Consider the following 21,443-nt stretch of genomic DNA (forward strand, 5'->3'; position numbering starts at 1 on the left):
CTGTGTGGTCGGTAGTAGTGGGTTTCAGTAGGCCTGTAAGGGAGTTGAGTGGACAACTTGACGTTTATGACGTTTATTTAACAAGGGGCGTCAGAGCCATTGACATCTTATAAGTAGACGCAGTATTGGTTGCTGTGACGTGAGAAATTAGGCCGCCATCTTGAAGTGGTGATGAGGGAGCCGGCGAGCAGCCGAAACTGACAGCTGACAGGTAGAAAACAAAGATGCCGGGCTGGTGTTCAGCGTTTTCCTGCTCAAATGAGCGGGCTGTTGGAAATAGGACTCGCAGGATTACTTTTAACAAGTAATATTTACCATTAACGTACTATTGGTTGTATTTTGTGGAAAGAATATAACTCTAGGAAGCACGTGGAACAAGGGGTTAGTGCATGTGCCTCACAATACGAAGGTCCTGAGTAGTCCTGAGTTCAATCCCGGACTCAGGATCTTTCTTTGTGGAGTTTGCATGTTCTCCCTGTGACGGCGTGGGTTCCCTCCGGGTAGTCCGGCTTCCTCCCACCTCCAAAGACATGCACCTGGGGATAGGTTGATTGGAAAATCTAAATTGGTCGTAATGTGTGAATGTGAGTGTGAAAGTTGTCTGTCTGTCTGTGTTGGCCCTGTGATGAGATGGCGATTTGTCCAGGGTGTGCACCCCTTCCGCCGGATTGCCGCTGAGACAGGCTCCAGCACACCCTGCGACCCCAAAAGGGACAAGCGATAGAAAATGGATGGATGAATATTACTCTGTGGTAATATTACCACGGAGTTGAGAAGGAGCATAGATCTTCAATAGTACTGAAATTGTAGCCGTGAGCAAACAAGAGTATAAACAGTATAATTGTAACCAGGAATAAGTCTTCAAGTAACAATATCCAAATATTGTTGGGTTAGACAGAATTTGGTTTTATTCTGAATCAAGTGAAACAGATTGGTGGTTTTAGCTGATAAAAAGACTTTCCGGTGTTTATATATGTTTTTGTTTAAGTATTTGGCAGACGCTTTTATACAAAAAGACATACAGAAAAAATACATATTAAACAATCACTTTAAACATTATCATTCAAGGGAAGAATTTAATAAAAAATATGAATACAAAGTGCCAAGACCTATAGACGGTATCTTTGTTGCTGCTGCAGCAACAGAGATACAGTCTATAGGTCCCTAAATATATAGATATCTAATGTATTTATGTAACAGGGTCAATTACGTCTTGTAAATAATTTATTTTCTAAAGTTTTATTATTGTTATAATTACACAAAATATGTAAGTTACATGTAAATACCTGAATATTGTTTGATGTTTTGTCAATGTGGAACCATTGTCTCACTGTCCCTCCTACTGCAATAATTACTGTGACACCTGTCTTTTTATATGCGTTAGACACGCCCTCCAACTTCCCTTTTTATCTATGATAACGGGAGAGGTAGGCGTTCATGCGACGACAGAAAATGTCTTGTTAAGAACTTTAATTCATTTCTTGTTCATTATTATATATTTGTGTAGGGGCTCGACGATGGCACAAAGTTTTGATGACGATTGTATTCTGTTTTGTCAGTAAAGTGCAGTGGAGAAACCCATGGTGACGGTCGCCTTCCAATAAAAACACACAACGCAGAGGAAAATCAATCAATCAATGTTTACTTATATAGCCCTAAATCACTAGTGTCTCAAAGGGCTGCACAAACCACTACGACATCCTCGGTAGGCCCACATAAGGGCAAGGAAAACTCACACCCAGTGGGACGTCGGTGACAATGATGACTATGAGAACCTTGGAGAGGAGGAAAGCAATGGATGTCGAGCGGGTCCAACATGATACTGTGAAAGTTCAATCCATAATGGATCCAACACAGTCGCGAGAGTCCAGTCCAAAGCGGATCCAACACAGCAGCGAGAGTCCCGTTCACAGCGGAGCCAGCAGGAAACCATCCTAAGCGGAGGCGGGTCAGCAACGCAGAGATGTCTCCAGCCGATACACAGGCAAGCAGTACATGGCTACCGGATCGGACCGGACCCCCTCCACAAGGGAGAGTGGGACATAGAAGAAAAAGAAAAGAAACGGCAGATCAACTGGTCTAAAAAGGGAGTCTATTTAAAGGCTAGAGTATACAAATGAGTTTTAAGGTGAGACTTAAATGCTTCTACTGAGGTGGCATCTCGAACTCTTACCGGGAGGGCATTCCAGAGTACTGGAGCCCGAACGGAAAACGCTCTATAGCCCGCAGACTTGTTTGGGGCTTTGGGAATCACTAATAAGCCGGAGTCCTTTGAACGCAGATTTCTTGCCAGGACATATGGTACAATACAATCGGCAAGATAGGATGGAGCTAGACCGTGTAGTATTTTATACGTAAGTAGTAAAACCTTAAAGTCACATCTTAAGTGCACAGGAAGCCAGTGCAGGTGAGCCAGTACAGGCGTAATGTGATCAAACTTTCTTGTTCTTGTCAAAAGTCTAGCAGCCGCATTTTGTACCAACTGTAATCTTTTAATGCTAGACATGGGGAGACCCGAAAATAATACGTTACAGTAGTCGAGGCGAGACGTAACAAACGCATAGATAATGATCTCAGCGTCTTTAGTGGACAGAATGGAGCGAATTTTAGCGATATTACGGAGATGAAAGAAGGCCGTTTTAGTAACGCTTTTAATGTGTGCCTCAAAGGAGAGAGTTGGGTCAAAGATAATACCCAGATTCTTTACCGTGTCGCCTTGTTTAATTGTTTGGTTGTCAAATGTTAGAGTTGTATTATTAAATAGAGTTCGGTGTCTAGCAGGACCGATAATCAGCATTTCCGTTTTTTTGGCGTTGAGTTGCAAAAAGTTAGCGGACATCCATTGTTTAATTTCATTAAGACACGCCTCCAGCTGACTACAATCCGGCGTGTTGGTCAGCTTTAGGGGCATGTAGAGTTGGGTGTCATCAGCATAACAGTGAAAGCTAACACCGTATTTGCGTATGATGTCACCTAGCGGCAGCATGTAGATGCTGAAGAGTGCAGGGCCAAGGACCGAACCCTGGGGAACTCCACACGTTACCTTAACGTAGTCCGAGGTCACATTGTTATGGGAGACACACTGCATCCTATCAGTAAGATAAGAGTTAAACCAAGACAGGGCTAAGTCTGACATACCAATTCGTGTTTTGATACGTTCTAATAAAATATTATGATCGACGGTATCGAAAGCAGCGCTAAGATCGAGGAGCAGCAACATAGATGACGCATCAGAATCCATCGTTAGCAATAGATCATTAGTCATTTTTGGGAGGGCTGTCTCCGTGGAGTGATTTGCCCTGAAACCGGATTGAAAGGTTTCACATAGATTGTTAGACACTAAGTGTTCATTTAACTGCTCCGCAACAATTTTTTCGAGGATTTTTGAAATAAAGGGAAGGTGAGACACCAGTCGGTAGTTTACCATGAGGTCAGGATCGAGGTTAGGTCTTTTAAGAAGAGGATGAATAACCGCTTTTTTGAATGCTAGGGGAACAGTGCCCGAGGAAAGTGATACGTTTATAATATTTAGCACTGATGGAACTAATAATACAAAGAGTTCCTTGATCAGTTTCCCAGGAAGAGGGTCAAGTAAACATGTTGTTTGTTTTATTCCATTTACACGTTGTAACAATTCCTCTAATGTTATTTCCTCAAAACGAGAGAAACTATTTTGGAGGGCAGTATCCGCCGTATATACAATCGTATCAGTGTTAATAAAAGACCACCGGTTACATTTATACATTGTTAATGTAGGATATACGCATCTATATGTAACCTAATCATATTGTTTCTTGAATTTAGAAATAGCTGAACGTTTTTTCCCCCCTTCTCTGGGATTTAACTCCTAGTTTTGATCTTGGACGTCTGGTCATTCATAGCATATAAGAATATTGTATTACTGTTAACCAAACTATGAATAATAAAACATGTGTCCTTTTATCATAGCTACACATATAAAAAAAAACTCTGTGAAAATCAGTAGTATTCAATGAGGTAAGATGAATTGAATGCGCTGACAGTTTATTGCTCCTGCCAAAAATTCCACTGAGTGGAGCGGATCACCACTCCAAGATGGCGGCTCCACGTCTCCTCAGCGCCAGTAAGCGGTAGCGGTCGATGCTGTGTCTACTTATAAGATGTTTATGGTCAGAGCTCTGAACCGACAACCGGAAACGGAAGTTAAAAAGTAAAGAAAATATCAATTAATGAAAAAATCCATGAAGGGGAAGGCGGCAAAATTACTACATACAAAAAAAACATGTACTGTTAGTCTTTTTTGTTGAGAAATGTGACATTAACTTATCCAGATAATGTTGAAGAACAGTTAAAGGCCTACTGAAATAAGATTTTCTTATTTAAACGGGGATAGCAGGTCCATTCTATGTGTCATACTTGATCATTTTGCGATATTGCCATATTTTTGCTGAATAGATTTAGTAGAGAACATCGACGATAAAGTTTGCAACTTTAGGTCACTAATAAAAAAGCCTTGCCTGTACCAGAAGTAGCAGACGATGTGCGCGTGACGTCACGGGTTGTAGGGCTCCTCACATCCTCACATTATTTACAATCATAGCCACCAGCAGCTATAGCTATTTGGACCGAGAAAGGGACAATTTCCCCAATAATTTGAGCGAGGATGAAAGATTCGTGGATAAGGTTATTTAGAGTGAAGGACTAGAAAAAAAAAATACAAGTTAAAAAAAAGAAGAAAAAAAAGGCGATTGCAGTAGTAGCGATTCAGATGTTATTAGACACATTTCCTAGGATAATTCTGGAAAATCCCGTATCTGCCTATTGTGTTGCTAGTGTTTTAGTGAGTAAATAGTACCTTAAAGTTGGAGGGGTGTGGCCACGGGTGTTTTGATGCCAGAGTCTCTGAGAGAAGTCACTGCAGTTGCAGGAGGTCGCTGGCTCCGCTGATCGCCGGTAAGAGAAGACTTATTTCCACAATTTTCTCACCGAAAACTGCCAGTTGACATGTAGTCGGGATACATGTTTGCTTGACCGCTCTGATCCATAGTAAAGCTTCACCTTCGGGAATTTTAAACAAGAAAACACAGTGTGTTTGTGTGGCTAAAGGCTAAAAGCTTCCCACCTCCATCTTTCTACTTTGACTTCTCCATTATTAATTGAACAAATTGCAAAAGATTCAGCAACACAGATGTCCAAAATTCTGTGTAATTGGGCGATGAAAAGAGACGACTTTTAGCCGTTTAAGTGGTGCTGGGCTAATATGTCCCCTCCAACCAATAATGTCACAAACACGCGTCATCATACGCGTCATCATTCCGCGACGTTTTCAACAGGAAATTTAAAATTGCAATTTAGTAAACTAAAAAGGCCGCATTGGCATGTGTTGCAATGTTAATATTTCATCATTAATATATAAACTATCAGACTGCGTGGTCGGTAGTAGTGGGTTTCAGTACGCCTTTAAATGTTTTTGTGGAAAAGCAATCTATAGCCATTTGGTGGATACATATACAAATACATCCACTGTTGATTGATAAATTGATTGAAACTTTTAATAATAGATTGCACAGTACAGTGCATATTCCGTACAATTGACCACTAAATGGTAACACCCAAATAAGTTTTTCAACCTGTTTAAGTCAGGGTCCTCGTTAATCATCCATCCATCCATCCATCCATCCATCTTTTTCAGCTTATCCGAGGTCGGGTCGCGGGGGCAACAGCCTAATCAGGGAAACCCAGACTTCCCTCTCCCCAGCCACTTTGTCTAGCTCTTCCCGGGGGATCCCGAGGCATTCCCAGGCCAGCCGGGAGACATAGTCTTCCCAACGTGTCCTGGGTCTTCAACGTGGCCTCCTACCGGTTGGACATGCCCTAAACACCTCCCTAGGGAGGCGTTCGGGTGGCATCCTGACCAGATGCCCGAACCACCTCATCTGGCTCCTCTCGATGTGGAGGAGCAGCGGCTTTACTTTGAGCTCCTCCCGGATGGCAGAGCTTCTCACCCTATCTCTAAGGGAGAGCCCCGCCACACGGCGTAGGAAACTCATTTCGGCCGCTTGTACCCGTGATCTTATCCTTTCGGTCATGACCCAAAGCTCATGACCATAGGTGAGGATGGGAACGTAGATCGACCGGTAAATTGAGAGCTTTGCCTTCCGGCTCAGCTTCTTCTTCACCACAACGGATCGGTACAACGTCCGCATTACTGAAGACGCCGCACCGATTCGCCTGTCGATCTCACAATCCACTCTTCCCCCACTCGTGAACAAGACTCCTAGGTACTTGAACCCTTCCACTTGGGGCAGGGTCTCCTCCCCAACCCGGAGATGGCATTCCACCCTTTTCCGGGCGAGAACCATGGACTCGGACTTGGAGGTGCTGATTCTCATTCCGGTCGCTTCACACTCGGCTGCGAACCGATCCAGTGAGAGCTGAAGATCCCGGTCAGATGAAGCCATCAGGACCACATCATCAGCAAAAAGCAGAGACCTAATCCTGCTGTCACCAAACCAGAACCCCTCAACGCCTTGATTGCGCCTAGAAATTCTATCCATAAAAGTTATGAACAGAATCGGTGACACAGGACAGCCTTGGCGGAGTCCAACCCTCACTGGAAATGTGTTCGACTTACTGCCGGCAATGCGGACCAAGCTCTGGCCCTGATTGTACAGGGAGCGGACCGCCACAATAAGACAGTCCGATACCCCATACTCTCTGAGCACTCCCCACAGGACTTCCCGAGGGACACGGTCGAATGCCTTCTCCAAGTCCACAAAGCACATGTAGACTGGTTGGGCAAACTCCCATGCACCCTCAAGAACCCTGCCGAGAGTATAGAGCTGGTCCACAGTTCCACGACCAGGACGAAAACCACACTGTTCCTCCTGAATCCGAAGTTCGACTATCCAGCGTAGCCTCCTCTCCAGTACACCTGAATAAACCTTACCGTGAAGGCTGAGGAGTGTGATCCCACGATAGTTGGAACACACCCTCCGGTCCCCCTTCTTAAAGAGAGGAACCACCACCCCGGTCGGCCAATCCAGAGGTACCGCCCCCGATGTCCACGCGATGCTGCAGAGTCTTGTCAACCAAGACAGCCCCACAGCATCCAGAGCCTTAAGGAACTCCGGGCGGACCTCATCCACCCCTGGGGCCTTGCCACCGAGGAGCTTTTTAACTACCTCAGCGACCTCAGCCCCAGAAATAGGAGAGTCCACCACAGATTCCCCACGCACTGCTTCCCCATAGGAAGACGTGTTGGTGGGATTGAGGAAGTCTTCGAAGTATTCCTTCCACCTATCCACAACATCCGCAGTTGAGGTCAGCAGAACACCATCCGCACCATACACGGTGTTGATACTGCACTGCTTCCCCTTCCTGAGGCGGCGGACGGTGGTCCAGAATCGCTTCGAAGCCGTTCGGAAGTAGTTTTCCATGGGTTCCCCGAACTCCTCCCATGTCCGAGTTTTTGCCTCCGCGACCGCTGAAGCTGCACACCGCTTGGCCTGTCGGTACCTGTCCACTGCCTCCGGAGTCCTATGAGCCAAAAGGACCCGATAGGACTCCTTCTTCAGCTTTACGGCATCCCTCACCGCTGGTGTCCACCAAGGCGTTTTAGGATTGCCGCCCCGACAAGCACCAACTACCTTGCGGCCACAGCTCCGATCAGCCGCCTCGACAATAGAGGTGCGGAACATGGTCCACTCGGACTCAATGTCCAGCATCTCCCTCAAGACATGTTCAAAGTTCTTCCGGAGGTGGGAATTGAAACTTTGTCTGACAGGAGACTCTGCCAAATGTTCCCAGCAGACCCTCACAATGCGTTTGTGCCTCACAGGTCTGTCCGGCATCCTCCCCCACCATCGCAGCCAACTCACCACCAAGTGGTGATCGGTAGAAAGCTCCGCCCCTCTCTTCACCCGAGTGTCCAAAACATACGGCCGCAAATCCGATGACACAACTACAAACTCGATCATGGAACTGCGGCCTAGGGTGTCCTGGTGCCAAGTGCACATATGGACACCCTTATGTTTAAACATGGTGTTTGTTATGGACAAACTGTGACGAGCACAAAAGTCCAATAACAAAACACCACTCGGGTTCAGATCCGGGCGGCCATTCTTCCCAATCACGCCTCTCCAGGTTTCACTGTCGTTGCCAACGTGAGCGTTGAAGTCCCCCAGGAGGACAAGGGAATCACCCGGGGGAGCACTTTCCAGTACTCCCTCGAGTGCTCCCAAAAAGGGTGGGTACTCTGAACTGCTATTTGGTGCGTAAGCACAAACAACAGTCAGGACCCGTCCCCCCACCCGAAGGGGGAGGGAGGCTACTCTTTCGTCCACCGGGTTAAACTCCAACGTGCAGGCTTTGAGCCGGGGGGCAACAAGAATTGCCACCCCAGCCCGTCGCCTCTCACTGTCGGCAACGCCAGAGTGGAAGAGGGTCCAGTCCCTCTCGAGAGAAGTGGTTCCAGAGCCCTTGCTGTGCGTCGAAGTGAGTCCTACTATATCCAGCCGGAGCTTCTCCACTTCGTGCACTAGCTCAGGCTCTTTCCCCCCCAGTGAGGTGACGTTCCACGTCCCAAGAGCTAGCTTCTGTAGCCGAGGATCGGACCGCCAAGTGCCCTGCCTTCGGCTGCCGCCCGGCTCACATTGCGTCCAACCTCTATGACCCCTGCTATGGGTGGTGAGCCCATTGGAGGGGTGACCCACGTTGCCTCTTCGGGCTGTGCCCGGCCGGGCCCCATGGGAACAGGCGTTCGCCATCGTGCCCCACCTCTGGGTCTGGCTCCAGAGGGAGGCCCCGGTGACCCGCGTCCGGGCGAGGGAAATCTGGGTCCATGTTTTTTCTTCTTCATAGAGGTCCTCGTTAATCAATTCATGGTAATTACGGATACAGCAGAATGTCCATTATGTTTGAATAATATTTTTTTTCTTTGAAAAAAAAGCAAAAAATTGAGGCGAGTCCTAGTTATAGTTGCGAGATCAAAAAAAGTTGAGATAAATATTCGAAGTTATGAGACAAGAAAAGTTAAAATTACGAGATGGAAAGTCATAATTATGGAAAAAAAAGTCGAAATTATTTACCCACATTTGCAGTCCTCTCCAAGGTTTCTCATAGTCATTCTCATTGACGTCCCTCTAGGCTGTGAGTTTTTCCTTGCCCTTATGTGGGCGCTGAACCGCGGCTGTTGTCGTGGCTTGTGCAGCCCTTTGAGGCACTTGTGATTTAGGCCTATATAAATAAACATTGATTAATGATTGATTGATTCAGATATGGCAGTGCCATGTTGGCATTTTCTTTTCCTTACCTTGAGTTGATTTATTTTGGAAAAACCTTGTTAAATTGTTTAATGCATTCCATGGGGCATAAAAACAAAATCAGGCATAACAATGTGTTGATTCCACGACTGTATGTAACGTATCGGTTGATATCGGAATCGGTAATTAAGAGTTGGAAAATTGGCAAAAAAAGCCATTATCGGACCTCTGTGTAACCTATTTTTTTATGGTTTTGCCTGTTTGTGTAGTTTTTGGCACTTATCCTGTTATTGTGTTCAAACGAGGATGTTTCTTTTTGTAGGAGGGGAGGTATGTAACCTATTTTTATGGTTTTGCCTCTTTGTGATGTTAAAGGCCTACTGAAATGAGATTTTCTTATTCAAACGGGGATAGCAGGTCCATTCTATGTGTCATACTTGATCATTTGGCGATGTTGCCATATTTTTGCTGAAAATATTTAGTAGAGAACATCGACGATAAAGTTCGCAACTTTTGGTCGCTAATAAAAAAGCCTTGCTTGTCCCGGAAGTAGCAGACGATGTGCGCGTGAAGTCACTGGTTGTGGAGCTCCTCACATCTGAACATTGTTTATAATCATAGCCACCAGCAGCTAGAGCAATTCGGACCGAGAAAACGACAATTCCCCCATTAATTTGAGCGAGGATGAAAGATTTGTGGATGAGGATATTGAGGGTGAAGGCCTAGAAAAAAAAAAGTTAAAAAGAAAAAAGGCGAGGGCAGTTAGAGCGATTCAGATGTTGTTAGACACATTTACTAGGATAATTCTGGAAAATCCCTGATCTGCTTATTGTGTTAATAGTGTTTTAGTAAGATTAAATAGTACCTGAAAGTCGGAGGGGTGTGGCCACGGGTGTGGTGACCGCAGTGTCTCTGGTGGGAGGAGGTAATAGTTCGCAGCTGCTGCAGGAGGACGCCATCTCCGCTCATAACTACGGTAAGAGCACATTATTACCACAATTTTCTCACCAAAACCTGCCGGTTGACATGTGGTCGGGATCCATGTTCGCTTGACCGCTCTGTTCCATAGTAAAGCTTCACCTGCGGGAATTTTAAACAAGGAAACACCAGTGTTTGTGTGGCTAAAGGCTAAAAGCTTCCCACCTCCATCTTTGACTTCTCAATTTTTAATTGAACAAATTGCAGAAGATTCAGCAACACAGATGTCAAGAATACGGTGTAATTATGCGATTAAAGCAGACTACTTATAGCTTGGATCGGGCTGGAAAATAATGTCCGCTACAACCTGAGATGTCAAACGCTCGCGTCATCATACCGCGACATTTTCAACAGGACACTTCGCGGGAAATTTAAAATTGCAATTTAGTAAACTAAGAAGGCCGTATTGGCATGTGTTGCAATGTTAATATTCTATCATTGATATATAAACAAACAGACTGCATGGTCGGTAGTTGTGGGTTTCAGTAGGCCTTTAAGTTACTGTTATACAGCATATGCCTTGAGCTCCTATTTTGAAGGCGAAAAAGAACGGAAATGATGTCATGTTGGAGTGGAGCAGAGGTTTTTGAAAACAGAGAAAATAAAGTGGTTCTCGTGTAAAACTAGAGATTCCGTGTTTGTTATTTTATAGTGCGATACAGTATAGGCGACTTATATAAACCCTCGGTTACATCGGTATGTTCGAGTATTCAAGGTTGTCTGTAGATATTTTCTCAAAAACAGATGTTTAAAAAAACAAAAATGCCTGTATTTTCAAAATAAAAAAATGCTGTAATGTCGGAAACGGAAGTTGCTGACTTCTTGCGCATGAGCAAACGGATCCAGAAATTGGTGGCAACAAAGATGACGGACCGAGTCTCTGTGGCTTCTTCAAAACGTTTTAAATTTGTCTTTTTTTTAAAACCTAGAAACGGAAATTAAGTTTGGAGCGACTGAGTGTTATCTGACGTCAGAATTCAAGCCTTGTTAGAAGCTTGGGCGATCACTGCTATGCTAGGATGTCACGCCCCGCAATAGAGAAGATAATTAACGCCATCAACGAAGAAAGAGCCAAAAAGTGCTTATAACGACCAGAGAGTTGAAGTTTTCCAACAACATTTAGAGGCTTATCCTGATCCCTTATACCTGCCTTGCTGAGAATTTGGCCGACGCTATGGAGCATCTTCAACAAAGAAGCGCCAAGATTTTTAGCTCAAAGAAGGCACTTGACTTCAAATTAGAAGAGATAGAAGAATGCGAAAGTCCAATTAAGAAACTGGATAAACAAAATAACCACTTTTTCACAGAGAATAATGACTTAAAAGACGTGTGTTTAGAAAAGAACATCCTGCTTGCTGGACCACGTTCCTACAATCATTCGCAGAGGATTGGAGGTAATTGAGAACAACAATAATAAGATTATTTTTGAAAAGTATCATAGCTCATATGGTGGAGAAAAAAAAGTTACCAAAGCAATATTTGTGATACTTATATATACAGTCGTGCTCATAAGTTTAAAGGCCTACTGAAATGAGATGTTCTTATTTAAACGGGGCTAGCAGGTCCATTCTATGTGTCATACTTGAATATTTCGCGATATTGTCATATTTTTGCTGAAAGGATTTAGTAGAGAACATCGACGATAAAGTTCGCAACTTTTGGTCGCTAAAAAAAAGCCTTGCCTGTATCGGTAGTAGCAGACGATGTGCGCGTGACGTCACTGGTTGTGGAGCTCCTCACATCCTCACATTGTTTATAATCATGGCCACCAGCAGCGAGAGCGATTCGGGCCGAGAAAGCGACAATTTCCCCATTAATTTGAGCGAGGATGAAAGATTCGTAGATGAGGATATTGAGAGTGAAGGATTAGAAAGAAAAAAAAGGCGAGGGCAGTGAGAGCGATTCAGACGTTATTAGACACATTTACTAGGATAACTCTGGAAAATCCCTTATCTGCCTATTGTGTTACTAGTGTTTTAGTGAGATTATACTCTCGTACCCGAAAGTCGGAGGGGTGTGGCCACGGGTGTGGTGACCGCCAGTGTCTCCGGTGGGAGGAGGTAATAATCCGCAGCAGCTGCAGGAGGATGCAAGCTCCGCTCATAACTACGGTAAGAGCCGACTTATTACCACAATTTTCTCACCAAAACCTGCCGGTTGACATGTGGTCGGGATCCATGTTCGCTTGACCGCTGTGTTCCATAGTAAAGCTTCACCTTTGGGAATTTTAAACAAGGAAACACCGGCTGTGTTTGTGTGGCTAAAGGCTAAAAGCTTCCCACCTCCATCTTTCTACATTGACTTCTCCATTATTAATTGAACAAATTGCAAAATATTCAGCAACACAGAAGTCCAGAATACTGTGTAATTATGCGATTAAAGCAATCTACTTATAGCTTGGATCAGGCTGGAAAATAATGTCCGCAACAACCTGAGACGTCAAACGCACGCATCATTATACCGCGACGTTTTCAACAGGACACTTCGCGGAAAATTTAAAATCGCAATTTAGTAAACTAAAAAGGCCGTATTGGCATGTGTTGCAATGTTAATATTTCATCATTGATATGTAAACTATCAGACTGCGTGGTCGGTAGTAATGGGTTTCAGTAAGCCTTTAAATACCCTGGGAGAATTCATGATTTCTTGCAATGCAAAAACTGAAATCTAAGTAAGATTAAATATCTCAAATAAGAGTGACATTTGCTTATTTGCTGTCTGATAAGATAATTCTTCTCACTAAGCAGATTTTATGTTAGTGTTTTACTTGTTTTAAGTGTTTTGGTCCTAAATGATCTCAGTAAGATATTACAGCTTGTTGCTGAGATTTTATGACCTATGTTGAGTAAAGCATGCTTGAAACTAGAATATCAACTGTTGCAAAGCTGGGTCATCAACACTCACAAGTACAAAACTATTTTTTAAAGTAAAAATATATTATTTCAAGCATGAAATAAAAAAATCATGATTTTGACACAATTGTGTTTCATAATTAAAACAGATGACAGCCAAATGGTCTTTGCTGTTTTATTTTCAATGAAACAATATAACATACGTACTCATACAGTAGTACAGTTGGCACAGTACGGTAAACTGATAGTTAATATTTAAGCATTGAACATGTGACATTTCAAACTATTTTTGAACAGAAATAATTCATGCACATTCAGATAAATTCTTCAAAATTACAATTAAAAAAAAAATGTCCAGGGGCCGGGCTGTATATATATATATATATATATATATATATATATATATATATATATATATATATATATATATATATATATGCATATATTCCTTGCGCACTAATGACTGAAAGAGCACGCACTTGGCGCGATGATGTCATGTTATTGATTAAAAAAAATGCATTTTTAGAACATATGATTTAGCCTGAGCGGCTAGGAGACCCCGAGAGTATAACAAGCGGTTGCCTTGTTGCCTTCCATTAAGAAAAATAAACTAGTTTTTAGTGTAAGTTTTCTGGTTTCCCGAGCGCATATCCTTATGTCAAGCTAATGGCACTAGCATTTACTTAATTTAAGAACAATTCTCAACATATTGAGGAAAAACATCTCATATTTGTTTTTTCTATCAAGAAAATTGCACTTGTTATTAGTGAGAAGATACTTATTTTAAGGTATTCAGGGGTTCATTGAGGTTAGCTAATTTTACTTGTTTTGGAAAGTCTTGACAAGCCAAATTTTCTTGTTCTATTGGCAGATAATTTTGTAGTTCAAGTAAAATACCCCTCATTTTTGTATTTTTTTTCTTATTTTTGAACACTGACTTTTTGCAGTGTGGCCATTCTTCAGAGGGTATAAATGATAATACAAAAACATTTATTCGCGAGGGCGTATACGTATGTGACGTATCTAAGTAGGTGCACTTGTTTTATGTCACTGTGAGAAGGAGAGACAAAAAAGAGTGATAAAAGCCTGTAGTTTAAATGCCCGCCGCTAAACGCAACTGAGAACGTATACTCCAATATCACAATATACCGTATTATAAGGCGCACCTTAAATGAATGGTCTATTTTAATATTTTGTTCAAATATAAGACGGACTGCATTATAAGGCGCATAGAATAGATGCTACAGTAGAGGCTGGGGTTACGTTATGCATCCTTTAGATCAGTGGTTCTTAACCAGGGTTCGATCGAACCCTAGGGGTTCGGTGAGTCGGCCTCAGGGGTTCAGTGAAGTCCACTCAAGCCACACTAGACTCATCGTGTACATAAAAACGTCTCCCTATCGGCATATTAGGGATACGGCAACAGCAGAACCCAAACTGATTTGCAGGTGTATAATTTGTTACAAGTTCATGCACTGTGTTGGTTTTGTTCTTTGAACAAGGTGATGTTCATGCACGGTTTTGCACCAGTAAAAGATAATATAACTTTGTCTTGAATTTGAAAAACATTTTATTTTTCACTAAAGAAGGGTTCGATGGATGCGCATATGAAACTGGTGGGGTTCAGTACCTTTAACAAGGTTAAGAACCACTGCTTTAGATGGAGCTGCGCTAAAGGGAATTTCAACAAAACACTCAAACTTTATTAATAGATTACAAACCAGCGTTCTGATAACTCCGTTCACTCCTAAAATGAATAAACAGTTGTTTTATTATTTTCCCCGATTCAATAAACACGTACAAAACAGTCTGATACTGTTACAGTAAATCAAACGTTAGTGCAATCACAATATAGTAACACTCGAAAAACTGCAAAGCAATAATATATCAATAACGCAACGTTGCTCAAACGATAATGTCACACAACACAACACTCAAAATAAACATGTAAAGCTCCCTTTATTAAGTTATTCCTCATCCACGAATCCCTCAAATTCTTCTTCTTCAGTGTTCGAATCAAACAGTTGGGCGAATACGGCATCCAACATGCGTCGAAGTCGTCATTAAAAGAGTTAGTGTCGCTGCTGTTAATGTTAAATTCTTTCGCTGCTGATCTATTCCCGTGTTGTACTGTGTGACTGATCGCCTTGAGTTTAAACTCTGCGTCGTAAGCGTGTCTCTTAATAGGAGCCATTTTGAGGTCTTTACATAAACACACAGAAACGGCACGCCTCCCGCAGTAATATATCCCAGCATGCACCGCGTGCTTCTTCTTCTACGAGGGAAAAGTAAGTCGGCGGCTACTTACCGTAGAAGAAGAAGTGCGCTTCTTCTTCTACGGGGGGAAATGAAGTTGGCGGCTGCTTACCATGGAAGAAGTGCGCTTCTTCTTCTAAGGGGGAAAATGAAGTCGACGCCTGCTTATCGTAGAATAAGAAGCGCACTTCTTCTTCTACGGGGGAAAGTGGCTGCTTACCGTAGTTGCGAGACCTGTTGTGGTTCAATATTGGTCCATATATAAGGCGCCCCGGATTATAAGGCGCACTGTCAGCTATTGAGAAAATTTGAGGTTTTTAGGTGCGCCTTATAGTGCAGAAAATACGGTTGCCATTTTCTATATCGCACAGAGACAAACCAGCATTATATTGAGTATATCGATATATCGCCCAGCCCTTGCTCCAACCTCAACATTTATTTTTTTAAAACAAAAAATTATAAAATAAAAATAAAAAATTAAACAACATGGATATAAAATGTTGCAGCTTTTGCCTGAATGATGAAAGGATGACGAGGATGTGGTTGATCGACAATCCCTTTATTAAAACGGAAAAAATAAACACATCATAAATGGCCATGAAAAACTAGGCACATATAGATTACATAGAAAAAAGGATTATAGTGAGTTCAAGGAGAAACATCTCATGGATCATGTCTGAATCAAAGTGTGTTTGTGCGCTGCAGACGTCCAACAGCTGATTGGTCACCCAGATGAACTTCCCCCTCAGGCCATGGGAGATAGCTCCACTTTAAAACTAGAGGCTCCACAGTCACCGCATGTTAAAGAAGAGGAGAACATCTGGATCATTAAGGAGGGAGAAGGTCTTCCAGGGCCGGTGGAAGCTGATCCCGCCAAGTTGCCACTAAATGTCGTTTGTGTGAAGATTGAAGATGATGAAGAGGAACCAGAAGCAGACAACCTCTTTGCTCCACTATCAGACAGTGAGGCTGAAGACAGGGTTGAAGAAGCTTTGAGCAGCGATACAGACTGTGAAGGTAAAATGAATAGTCACACTGACAACAAACACTCTAAATGTTCTAAAAAGAAGACTGATAAAAAACCTTTGAGCTGCTCAATCTGTGCTAAAACATTTACTTTTAAGAGTAATTTGACTCAACACATGAAAACACACACAGGAGATAAGACATTTATTTGTTCTGTTTGTGGTAAAAACTTCAGTCTTAAGTGCAATTTGACTCAACACATGAGATTACACACTGGAGAAAAACCATTTAGTTGTTCTGTTTGCGGTAAAAGTTTTCCTCAAAAGAGACAGTTGACTGAACATGTAAGAACGCACACGGGAGAAAAACCTTGTAATTGTACGGTTTGTGGGAAAAGATTTTCTCAAAACTGCAATTTGATTAAACACATGAGAACGCACACAGGTGAAAAACCATTTAATTGTTTAGTTTGTGGTAAAAGTTTTTCTCAAAAGAACAATTTGTCCGAACACATGAAAACACACACAGGAGAAAAACCATTTAAATGTTCAGTTTGTGGTAAAGGATTTACTCTTAAGCAACCCTTGACTGTTCACATGAGAACACACACCGGACAAAAACCATTTAATTGCTCAGTTTGCAGTAAAAGCTTTTTTTCAAGACCAGGTTTGACCCATCACATAATGAAACACACGGAGAGAAAACAAATCAGTTTGTGGTAAAAGCTTTTTTGAAAGGAACATTTTGTTTTATCACAGGAGGAAAATCTATATTGATTAATTGTATAGCCCTAATAAAAATAATAATAATAAAAATAATAATAATAGAAGAGTACATCAATTACCATAAAACAGTGTTTTTGTAGTTGTTGTGACGGTGTAGTATAATAATGTTGTATATATACACGAAGTGTAAGTTACAAGATATCCTCTTTTTCAACCTATAGATACAACACATTGCACTGACACACACATTGCATTAAGTAGACAATTACTATTATGTCTTTTTGAGACTTAAAAAAAAATTTTTTTTGTAAATATCTGCTAAAAGCCTTTGCAAAATAAGAGCACCTTAAAAGTGGCCTTCATTCTGTCAGGTGATAAACACAATGCATATACCCTGTGGTTTTATCTATGCACTCACACAAATATATCATTATTAATGATGTACAGGCCTGTAGAGAAAGTGATGGAGGAGAATGTGTGAACACAAGTTAAAGTAAGTTTCACTTTCAGTTTGAAGTTACATTAAAAATGGTGGGGGCTACAAAGAAAGAAGATGTAAAATGTAGCCATCTTTAGAGACACTGCTTCGACCTACTGATAGGATTGTTCACTCTCTCTCCAGTTCTGCTATCTCTGTTGTTTGCATTTACTCCTATTTTGTGGAATAAATTGTTAAACTTCGCTTCTGGTCACCTGTTTTAATTTTAGACAGCCTTAGAATTAAAGGATCTGAGAGGACGTTTTTCCCCCAATTGGAGAATCCTAATACTTAATATTTTTTTCAAAAAAACATTAATGCCTCATTTAGTTCTGTTAATTGGATCTGGGTCTGACTTTGGTAAATACATTTCTGCAAAGTAGCAAATGTTAGTCATAAACCGATATTTACGTTTTTAAAAAATCTGTTTTCGACCTTCTAAATAACGTTTTTAACATTGAAAGACGTGAAATAATACCCACATAGTCACCTTTACACGTGTTGTATCCAATATAATCATGCTGCTGGAGGCTGAGCCAATCATTGGCCGTGATACGGAAACAACTACTGAATTAGTAGTGGTGGGTAAGTCCTGGGTTTGATTACCGGGCACAGGGTCTTTGTGTGTGCAGTGCGACTGCGTGGGTTCCCTCCGGGTACTCCGGTTTGCTTCCACCTCCAAAGACATGCACCTGGTGATAGGTTGATTGGAAAAACTAAATTGGTCCTAGTGTGTGAATGTGAGTGTGAAAGTTGTCTGTCTATCTGTGTTGGCCCTGTGATGAGGTGGTGACTTGTCCAGGGTGTACACTGCCTTAAGCCCGAGTGCAGGTGGGATAGGCTCCAGCCCCCCCCCCCCCTCCACCCCCCAAATCCCGTGACCCCGAAAGGGATATGCGGTAGGAAATGGATGGATGGGTCAGTGACGCCTCAGTGAATGTATGCCACACTCACTAGCTGTATGTGAAAGTTTTTCATAATGGCTGTACGTCATCTGTTGGATTAAAGAGTCACTCCATTTCACCTGTAAACACAATTAATGGTTAGCAAATGTGATTTTTTGTGGGGGATTTTAAGGACTAACTGCACACAAATAAGTAAATGCGGGCGCACAGCCAGATCTCGCAACAGTTAAGTTAGAGTTAAAGTACCAATGATTGTCACACACACACTAGGTTTGGTGAAATGTGTCCTCTGGATTCAACCCATCCCCTTTTTCACCCCCTGGGAGGTGAGGGGAGTAGTGAGCAGCAGCGGTGCCGCGCCCAGGAATCATTTTTCTTTTATTTAACCCCCAATTCCAACCCTTGATGCTGAGTGCCAAGCAGGGAAGTAATGGGTCCCATTTTTTTTACATAGTCTTTGGTATGACTCGGCCGGAGTTTGAATTCCCAACCTACCGATCTCAGGGCGGACACTCTAACCACTAGGCTACTGAGTAGGTTGACTGATTAGTCTCTAAAGGGGTTTGGTAGACTGTGTTACCAATATGCTGTTAAACTGAGACAGAAGAACAAGAAAAATGGGGAAAAAAAGTTTTTGTGTTACATATTTTTTCCATAGTGAGAAAAAATTGCAGTTATTGTACATACGTGAAAATGTTGTATTTATGTGAAAATTATGTGAAAGATTAATGTGCTTACCTTGTATTAGGTAGTAGACCCAACTAAGCAACCAAGAGAGCCGACTAAATCATAGGCTGCCCACTAGCTCTCGGCCAATGATTACGGAGAATCTGACCAGGTAGACCGAAGTGTTTTATACATGCTCATCGAACTCCATGAAGCTCGTCCATCTTGACGCTCAACACGGGCTCCGTAGTCCTGTCTCTTCCTCTGGCTTTCTCGCCACATGGAGAGGAGTCAGATGAGGTGGTTCGGGCATCTGATCAGGATGCCACCCGAACGCCTCCCTAGGGAGGTGTTTCGGGCACGGCTAAGACCACGGCTAAGACCCAGGACACATTGGGAAGACTATGTCTCCTGGCTGACCTGGTAACGCCTTGGGATCCCCCGGGAGGAGCTGGACGAAGTAGCTGGGGAGAGGGAAGTCAGGGCTTCTCTGCTTAGGCTGCTGACCCCGCGACCCGACCTCGGATAAGCGGAAGAAGATGGATGGATGGATGGATAAGTAGCCCTTTTTAATACCCCATCTGTATTTCCTTTTGGTTTTTTTTCATTGTTGAAAGTGCCTTGACTGTTGAGTGAATTATAAATGTATGTTTGTTGTTCCATAAATAACAAAAATAAAATTACAATAAAAAAATCTGTTTTTGTTTATTGCTACTGTGTGCAGTTCATACTTCCAACCAAAGGGTGGCAATGTTGGCACACGTATGTTAGATGCCTGTTTATCAAACCCATGTTGCATACTCCGATGCAGTAGATGGCGCTATGTACTTTTTAAGTCGACTGCAAGCCACACGAAAACAAAAAGAATAAGATTACTTTGTTGACCACCAAGATGGCGGATTGAGTGCCTCCGGTCTCTGTTTCAGATTTACGATCTAGCTGCTACATGTATTCACAGAAAATACATCATTATTCACGATCCGTCTTTTTTAAAACCTACGGAGTAGAAGTTGAAGCGATGGGGTGTTACCTGCAGTGAATATTTACGACTTGATAGAACCTGGATGATGGAAGAAAAATGCTACGCTAAGATGGCGACTTCCGGTAAAAGAGATTCGGTGTCACCGACTGAGAAAACGCAGAAAAGTACAGAAAACGGTAAGGAATTTTCGAACAGCGTCATTTTGGAGGGTATAATAAGTCATAAAAAGAGCGTTGATGAGAAACGAGCCGAGCGTGTTGAGCAAAGAAACAAAAGAACCGCCATGCTTGTTAGCACGAAGAAGGAAGTGAGTTTAAATCATCCATCCATCCATTTTCTTACCGCATGTCCCTTTCGGGGTCGCGAAGGCGTACTGGAGCCTATCTCAGCTGCATTCGGGCAGAAGGCGGCGTACACCCTGGACAAGTCGCACGACCAACACAGATAGACGACATTCACACTCACAGGAGCTGAACAAATGTAAAAGTAAAATGAAGAAACTGGTTAAGGGAATCAACTGCTTGTGCTAATATACTAATCATTTAAAATAATATATTTGGGGGAAGAGCAAGAGATGTGCACTGTGACGAGAAGAACGTCCTGCATGCTGCACCACCTGCCTACTCAACGTTTTAATTTGAGTTTATTTGGAACATGCAAGTATAAGAAACAGTTCAGGGTGTCCCTCCAAATTTGCTGTAGGGTTGTTACGTACAGTTGTGATCAACATTATTCAACCCCCACAAAATGTTGGTGTTTTAGCAAGTTGGACATTTATTCCGTATTTGGTTTATAGTCATATCAGATAAAGATGTGTCAAATAGACAATTGCAAATTAAATTGTAACACTGTATTTTACAAAATACCAAAAAAGGACATTTTTCTTAATATCTCATTGACAAAATTATTCAACCCCCTAGTTACATGCATCTTTAGTACTTAGTAGAACACCCTTTGGCAGTAATTACATCCTTCAAACATGATACATAACCGGACACAAGCTTCTTGCAACGATCAACAGGTATTTTAGCCCATTCCTCTTGGGCAAACGCCTCCAGTTCATTCATATTCTTGTGCTTGCGTGCTGCAACTGCCTTCTTCAAATCCCACCACAAGTTTTCTATAGGATTTAGGTCTGGCAAATGTGAAGGCCACTCCAGAGTCTTCCAGCCATTCTTCTGCAACCACTCTGATGTTGATTTGGAGGTATGCTTGGGATGGTTGTCCTGTTGGAAGGTCCAACGTCTCCCAAGCCTCAGCTTCGTCACTGACTTCACGACATTTGCAGCTAATATATCCTGGTAGGAAATAGAATTCATAATGCCTTGAACGCGCTGGAGATTCCCGGTACCTAAGACAGAGAAACAGCCCCAGAGCATGATTGACCACCCAC

At 42.5% G+C, this 21,443-nt stretch overlaps 2 protein-coding genes across 3 annotated transcripts in view; both read left to right on the forward strand.

The window, feature by feature from the left end:
* The first annotated feature begins 11,053 nt into the window (after positions 1–11,053).
* Positions 11,054–17,700, forward strand: LOC133554255 (zinc finger protein OZF-like). The gene is made up of 2 exons (XM_061902763.1): positions 11,054–11,614; positions 16,034–17,700. The coding sequence occupies exons 1-2, from the start codon at positions 11,395–11,397 to the stop codon at positions 17,014–17,016; spliced, it is 1,203 nt and encodes a 400-aa protein (XP_061758747.1). The 5' UTR covers positions 11,054–11,394; the 3' UTR covers positions 17,017–17,700.
* A 2,216-nt stretch (positions 17,701–19,916) lies between these two features.
* Positions 19,917–21,443, forward strand: part of LOC133554243 (gastrula zinc finger protein XlCGF57.1-like) — a 15,207-nt gene continuing 13,680 nt past the window's right edge. The window contains exon 1 of one of the 2 annotated variants that reach the window (XM_061902742.1): positions 19,917–20,226. In XM_061902742.1, coding sequence (XP_061758726.1) covers positions 20,133–20,226 — 94 coding nt within the window. In that variant the 5' untranslated portion in view covers positions 19,917–20,132. The remainder of the gene's footprint in view (positions 20,227–21,443) is intronic. The other variant, XM_061902750.1, reaches the window with a different exon arrangement.

The sequence above is a fragment of the Nerophis ophidion genome, linkage group LG01 (assembly GCF_033978795.1).
Source record: "Nerophis ophidion isolate RoL-2023_Sa linkage group LG01, RoL_Noph_v1.0, whole genome shotgun sequence".
Classification (NCBI taxonomy): Eukaryota; Metazoa; Chordata; class Actinopteri; order Syngnathiformes; family Syngnathidae; genus Nerophis; species Nerophis ophidion.

Coding starts and splice junctions, on each gene's coding strand:
- LOC133554255 (XM_061902763.1), top strand. CDS start 11,395: ATGGAGCATCTTCAACAAAGAAGCGCCAAGATTTTTAGCTCAAAGAAG. Junction 11,615..16,033: donor TCATTCGCAGAGGATTGGAG/GTAATTGAGAAC, acceptor TGTGCGCTGCAG/ACGTCCAACAGCTGATTGGT.